The sequence below is a fragment of the Centroberyx gerrardi genome, chromosome 21 (genome assembly GCF_048128805.1).
Source record: "Centroberyx gerrardi isolate f3 chromosome 21, fCenGer3.hap1.cur.20231027, whole genome shotgun sequence".
Taxonomy (NCBI): domain Eukaryota; kingdom Metazoa; phylum Chordata; class Actinopteri; order Beryciformes; family Berycidae; genus Centroberyx; species Centroberyx gerrardi.
This window is the reverse complement of record NC_136017.1, coordinates 1,039,456-1,046,955: the sequence shown is the minus strand read 5'-3', so window position 1 is coordinate 1,046,955 and position 7,500 is coordinate 1,039,456. Positions and strand designations below refer to the sequence as shown.

At 45.5% G+C, this 7,500-nt stretch overlaps 1 protein-coding gene across 1 annotated transcript in view; it reads left to right on the top strand.

The window, feature by feature from the left end:
• LOC139917614 (BCL-6 corepressor-like) overlaps positions 1–7,500 on the top strand; it is a 49,119-nt gene that overhangs the window by 35,959 nt on the left and 5,660 nt on the right. Inside the window, exons 8-10 of the mRNA XM_078291230.1 lie at positions 2,233–2,399; positions 4,757–4,902; positions 6,176–6,253. Of these exons, the coding sequence (XP_078147356.1) occupies positions 2,233–2,399; positions 4,757–4,902; positions 6,176–6,253 (391 nt within the window). The remainder of the gene's footprint in view (positions 1–2,232; positions 2,400–4,756; positions 4,903–6,175; positions 6,254–7,500) is intronic.

Below are 7,500 nucleotides of genomic sequence, written 5' to 3'. Positions count from 1 at the left end.
CCTGAGGAGAAACCTCATGTCACCCTGAGGAGAAACCTCACGTCACCCTGAGGAGAAACCTCATGTCACCCTGAGGAGAAACCTCACGTCACCCTGAGGAGAAACCTCATGTCACTGAGGAGAAACCTCACGTCACCCTGAGGAGAAACCTCACGTCACCCTGAGGAGAAACCTCACGTCACTCTGAGGAGAAACCTCACGTCACCCTGAGGAGAAACCTCACGTCACCCTGAGGAGAAACCTCACGTCACCCTGAGGAGAAACCTCACGTCACCCTGAGGAGTTCCTCCACAGCTGAGAGTCTGAATGAAGATCGATCAGTAAATCAGAGTTTTCTTTGTGGCTCAGCTCTCTCTTCTCCTCCTCGGTCTGATGCATCACTGCATCACTGCATCACTGCATCACTGCATCACTGCATCACTGCATCACTGCATCACTGCAGCTAACCTGCAGTAAATCTCATGATCAGAATCAGACCTGAGATCCCTGAACTCCTCCATGTTTCAGTTAGAGAACCACGGTCTCATCCCAAATCGCTCCACTGCACATCACAGATCACGACCTGATGAAGCCAGAAGGACGACATCATCTGCAAACAGTGGATGTGATCTGAATGTAACCAGACCAGTACCTGCTGCACTGGCTAAATCTGATCTAATCAAATCACATTTTTTTAATACATGTATTTTTTTTAACATTATAATACATTATTATACAGTAGTGTGATATTTAAGCTACAATAGACAGAGAGAGAGAGCGAGAGAGAGAGAGAGAGAGAGAGAGAGGGAGAATTCATTTGAGAAATAAAAATTATTTTGGTTCTGAAGGCAGTTTGGGAAGGTGTGTGTGTGTGTGTGTGTGTGTGTGTGTGTGTGTGTGTGTGTGTGTGTGTGCATACACACAGAGTCACCTTCACACTTTGCTCTGTCGCTCTCTTGTCAGTTGCATGGGCGATCGAGCCGCCGCTGGCTCATGGCCTTGTGCTCAGCTGACATACACACACACACACACACGCATACACACACACGCATACACACACACACACACACTCTGTCTGAATATTTCATGTGCGTCGTTACAATGCTTGTCATGGCTCACAAGTGTCACCCTGCCTCGCTCTCTCCTCTCTCTCTCTCTCTCTCTGGTTGAGGTGTGATGGTAAAGTTAACGAGCTCGGTTTGCAAATGAAGCCGTCATCCATCACAGCTCCATTGCGCACACACACACACACACACACACACACACACACACACAAACACACACACACACACACACACAAACACACTCACACACACACACACACACACAATGCTTTTTTTTCAAGGGGCAATCATTCCAGAGAGAGCAGAAAAAAAGAGAGCGAGGGAGGTTTCGTTCCATTTCTGAGAAGCTTTCCTCTCTTCATCTCCTGGTTTAGGAGGTCTGCATGTTGGTCTATATGGACACATTCCATTACTAACATTGTGTCCTTGTGACTTTATAAGAGACAGTATTTTATCTATGGTCCCATCCCATTAGTAACAGCACCTTATCTCCTTGTGTAGCAGATAGAAATTTTGACAACCCTTTTTTTGGAGGTAGAAATTCCAGGGATCCATTCCATTATTAAAATCTCCTTGTATCCTTGTCTAGCCAGTGGTGTTGTACTATAGTCTTTGGGCCCATTCCATTACTAAAGGCGTCTCCTTATGTCCTTGTTCCTGGGAGGTGGTGTTGTACTGTGGTTTGTGGACTCATTCCATTACGAACGCTGTCTCCTTGTCTCCTAGGAGGTGGTGCTGTACTGCGGTTTGTGGACTCATTCCATTACTAACGCTGTCTCCTTGTCTCCTAGGAGGTGGTGCTGTACTGCGGTTTGTGGACTCATTCCATTACTAACGCTGTCTCCTTGTCTCCTAGGAGGTGGTGCTGTACTGCGGTTTGTGGACTCATTCCATTACGAACGCTGTCTCCTCGTCTCCTAGGAGGTGGTGCTGTACTGCGGTTTGTGGACTCATTCCATTACTAACGCTGTCTCCTCGTCTCCTAGGAGGTGGTGCTGTACTGCGGTTTGTGGACTCATTCCATTACAAACGCTGTCTCCTCGTCTCCTAGGAGGTGGTGCTGTACTGCGGTTTGTGGACTCATTCCATTACAAACGCTGTCTCCTTGTCTCCTAGGAGGTGGTGCTGTACTGCGGTTTGTGGACTCATTCCATTACTAACGCTGTCTCCTTGTCTCCTCGTCTCCTAGGAGGTGGTGCTGTACTGTCTGGAGAGGCGTGTGTGTGATGTGAACCACAGGGACAACGCAGGTTACTGCGCGCTGCATGAAGCCTGCGCCCGCGGCTGGCTGGGCATCGTGCGCCACCTGGTGGAGCACGGAGCCGACGTCAACTGCAGCTCCCAGGACGGAACCAGGTAGGAAACATCCAGAATGTCCCCAAAACACACTTTTGATAGATCGAAGCAATGCAAAGCAAAGTCTGCATGAATTGTCAGTGTTAAGCATAAGACAGTGAAATGTGCTGAAATCCTACTAGTACTCTGGTTAAGATAATCCAACTTTGTTTAGTCCCAGTTCCTTTAGTTTTAGTTTGTTTAGCCCTAGTTCTTTTAGTTCTAGTTCCTTAAAGCCTAGTTCCTTTAGTCCTAGTTCCTTTAGTCCTTTTGTCCTAATTCCTTTAGTCCTAGTTCCTTTAGTCCTAGATCCTTTAGTCCTTTAGTCCTAGTTCCTTTAGTCCTAGTTCCTTTAGTCCTTTTGTCCTAATTCCTTTAGTCCTAGTTCCTTTAGTCCTAGATCCTTTAGTCCTTTTGTCCTAATTCCTTTAGTCCTAGTTCCTTTAGTCCTAGATCCTTTAGTCCTTTTGTCCTAATTCCTTTAGTCCTAGTTCCTTTAGTCCTTTTGTCCTAATTCCTTTAGTCCTAGTTCCTTTAGTCCTAGTTCCTTTAGTCCTTTTGTCCTAATTCCTTTAGTCCTTTTGTCCTAATTCCTTTAGTCCTAGTTCCTTTAGTCCTTTTGTCCTAATTCCTTTAGTCCTAGTTCCTTTAGCCCATTTGTCCTAATTCCTTTAGCTCTAGTTCCTTTAGTCCTAGTCCTTGTCTGACTTCTTCCTTGCCAGTTGCTAAAGTCTTTGTATTGCCTTAATCGGATGAAGATAAGATTATAAATGTGCATGTAAACGTACTCAGAGTTTCTTTAAGATTTTACATCCAGATGAGTTTCATTTTATTGTCCTGGGAATGGACCAGAAGCAGAAAATGTGCTGATTATATCCTCATAAAACAAGCGCTCATACTGTTACAGTGAATGGGCAGTAGACGTATTAACATGACCCAGGGTGATTTTACTGTTATATGATCACATTTCCTGGAACAGAAGTGTTAGAGCGACAATGAAATAAAGCTATTTCGGATGTAAAAGCTCAGACAGCCATTCAATACTTTAAAATCAATTTCTCGTTCGCTGCCAATGGCTCTGTCTGCCGATGACAGAATGACAAACCTCAGATCTCAGTAGGCTTGGCTCTCCTCCTCTGGCTCTGGGTCAGATTTCATATTCATCCGTCAACAGCCCCAAATTAAAGGAATAACGTACATTTTCTGCAAATACTATCCAGCTCAGGTTCCAGACGGTAAATACTACAGAAAATACTGTTCGCTCAGCTTTCAGACGGTAAACTCTACTTGGGAACTCGGGGTTTGGTGTTGGACTGATTTCTCGACTTCCTGAATTCTGACATCACCAACAGGAAATAGCTGCAGTCCAGTGTAGGTATGATAGATTTCAAATAAAACCAACAACATGAATAATTTTCATCACATCAGTCATTTTGTGGTCACAGCTCTTAACTACTGGCTGGAGTTTTGGTTTGTGGTCGACATTACAATGTTTTGTTTGCTGTAAAACATGAAGTCAGATGTTTCATCACTCGGCTCTTGTGTGTTAAGGGTGAAAAAGCCGATCAGGAGAAACATTACAGGGCATTACATCACTTGTTCGCTCATCCATGTGCAAAACCTCAGACACCACTGGTCTGATTTTGACAAAACTTGGGGGAAATGATGCATCTCACCGCTGCATTCAGCATTCAAAATGACACTGATTGGCCCAAGGTGGAACTACAGCTACAGCTCAAGCTAGCTAGGACTAAAGGAACTAGGACTAAACAGATTAGGTCTAAAGGAAGTAGGGCTAAAGGAACTCGGACTAAACAGATTAGGTCTAAAGGAAGTAGGGCTAAAGGAACTCGGACTAAACAGATTAGGTCTAAAGGAAGTAGGGCTAAAGGAACTCGGACTAAAGGAATTAGGAATAAAAGAACTAGGACTAAAGGAACCAGGGCTAAAGGAACTAGGATCAAACAGATTAGAACTAAAGGAACCAGGGATAAAGGAACTAGGGCTAAAGGAACCAGAGCTAAAGGAACCAGGGCTAAAGGAACTAGGGCTAAAGGAACCAGGATTAAACAGATTAAGACTAAAGGAAGTAGGGCTAAAGGAACCAGAGCTAAAGGAACCAGGGATAAAGGAACCAGGGCTAAAGGAACTAGGAGTAAACAGATTAAGACTAAAGGAAGTAGGGCTAAAGGAACCAGGACTAATGGAACTAGGTCGTATATCAACTAAACAAGGCAACATCTCAAAACAAGGTGACATGCTTGTTCCTGATTGGTCCAACCGGGGGCCAGGGGCATGTGTACTGTTTACTTGTTTGTCTCATTATACCGACTGACTCCGCCCCTCACCCCCCCCCCCCCCACCCCCTCCTCCTCCAGGCCGCTGCACGACGCGGTGGAGAACGACCATGTGGAGGTGGTGCGCTTCCTGCTGGCCTGCGGAGCCGACCCCACCCTCACCCACTACTCCGGACGAGGACCAATCAACATGACCCACAGCGCTGCCATGGAAACCTTCCTGGAAGGTGGGGTGGGGTGGGGGGTGGGGGGGGGGGGGTTAAAGAGAGAGAGAGAGAGAGAGAGAGAGAGAGAGAGAGAGAGAGAAAGAAAGAGAAGAGAAAGAGGGAGAGAAGCTGAGAGGAGAGGACGAGTGTTAATGTGGAAGCTGAGAGACCACAGAGGGAAGTGTGTGTGTGTGTGTGTGTGTGTGTGTGTGTGTGTGTGTGTGTGTGTGTATCGGTCTGCCTCCTTGTTATTTGCTGGTGATTGTAAGAAACACACACACGCGAAAACAGTGGAGTTGTTAAATGGGGCGAGATTCAGCACTCAGCATGTCGTCCTCTCGCTCTCTTTCTCTCTCTCTCTCTTTCACACACACTCAGAGACAGACACACACACACACACACACACACACACACACACAGGCCTATAGATGCAGCAGTACAATAACGTTAATCTAGGTGGCGCTGCGGAGTGATGATGTCACAGGACATGGAGGAATGAGAGAGAAAAGAGACAGAGGAGGAGAGATACAAAGAGAAGGAGAGAGAGAGAGAGGGAGAGAAAGAGGGATGAAAAAAGGGAGAGCGAGGGAGAGGGGGATGAACTGAGGAAGACATGAAAAGAGAGAGAACGAAAAAAAGAGGACAAAACTGATTTAGCGGGAGAGAGAGAGTGGGAAATCGACAGAGTAAACAGGAAGAAAATAGACGAGAGGAGAGCGATGCAGTCTGACTGCTGTGTGTGTGTGTGTGTGTGTGTGTGTGTGCGTTCACTCGCTCGCCCGCCCGCCTGTCTGATTACCATTCCCTGCCTGTATTTGTTCTCTCTCGCTCTCTCTCTCTCTCTCTCTCTCCAGAGGGGTTTAATGAGGCTTGGCTGCTGAATCCTAGAGCAGCTTACTGCCACACACACACACACACACACACACACACACACACACACACACACACACACACACACCCTGCCTGTGTCCGTCTAGTCAGCGCCAAGCGCCGCGACGAGCTGGCTCCGTCTGAACACACACACACACACACACACTCATCGTCTTCCCTCTCTGACAGTATGTGTGTGTGTGTGTGTGTGTGTGTGTTGCTCCATTGTTTTCATCTCACTGCATTCATCCTCTCTGATTGGTCGGCTCTTTGATCATCCACAAAAACCACTAACTCTCTCTCTCTCTTCCCCTCTATCTCTCTGTCTCTTCCTCTCTCTCTCTCTCTCTCTTCCTCTCTCTCTCTCTCTCTCTCTCTCTCTCTCTCTCTCTCTCTCTCTCTCTCTCTCTCTCTCTCTCTCCAGACTATCTCTCTGACCTACAGGGAAGGTTGGAGGGCGATCCGGGAATCTGCTGGGAGTTTTATGGCAGTGCAGTGTGTGGTGAGTTAGAACTTCTGTTGTGGAGTACAACTAGGGCTAAAGGAACTAGGACTAAAGGAACTAGGACTAAAGGAACTAGGACTAAATGAACTAGGGCTAAAGGACTAAAAGAACTAGGAATAAAGGAACTCAGACTAAAGGAACTAGGGCTAAAGGAAAAGGGAACTAGGAATAAAGGAACTAGGGCTAAAGGAACTAGGACTAAAGGAACTAGGGCTAAAGGAACTAGGACTATAAGGAACTAGGACTAAATGAACTAGGGCTAAAATATCTAGGAATAAAGGAACTCAGACTAAAGGACTAAAAGAACTAGGAATAAAGGAACTCAGACTAAAGGAACTAGGGCTAAAGGAAAAGGGAACTAGGAATAAAGGAACTAGGGCTAAAGGAATGAGGACTAAATGAACTAGGGCTAAAGATACTAGGACTAAGGGAACTAGGACTAAAGGACTAAATGAACTAGGACTAAAGCAACTAGGACTAAATTAACTAGAACTAATGGAACTAGTTCTAGAGCCAAAGGAACTAGGGCTAAAGGAAGTAGGACTAAAGGACTCAAGGAACTAGTACTAAGGGAATTAGGACTAACAGAATAAAGGAACTTGACTAAAGGGACTAGGACTGAAGCACTAAATAAGCTAGGGCCAAAGGAACTAGGACTAAAAGTAATAGGACTTAAGGACTTAAGGAACTAGGAGTACTAAAATAAAGCTAAGGGCTAAAGGAAGAAGGACTAAAGGAACTAGGACTAAAGGAATAAAGAAACTAGGACTAAAGGAACTAGGGCTAAAGGAACTAGGACTAAAGGAACTAGGGCTAAAGGAACTAGGGCTAAAGGAATAAAGAAACTAGGACTAAAGGAACTAGGACTTATATCAACTAAACAAAGCAATAGATTGTGTTGAAAATCATCTTACATGTTCGTAACCTTTGAGGGAAAAAGCTTACAATGTACAAGACTGTGTCAGAACTACATTTCCCATGATGCCTCTCTTCACCGTAAGGAGCGTACCACAATGATTGTGCCTTTGTTTCTGCTGGGTGACAGTGTTCAGTAGCCAGACAGGAACTATCACTAGCTGTTAGCTAGCAGGTTTACTAGCAAGCTAAGTGAAGTCTTGTTGTTAGCTTTGCATGGAAAGTTCCCCGCTACGTATTTGGAACGTTCCAAACCAGGAAGTTGTGTCTTGTTTGTATTGAAGGGATTCTGGGTAATGTAGTGTGGTAAGTGTAGTGTGTGAATGTAA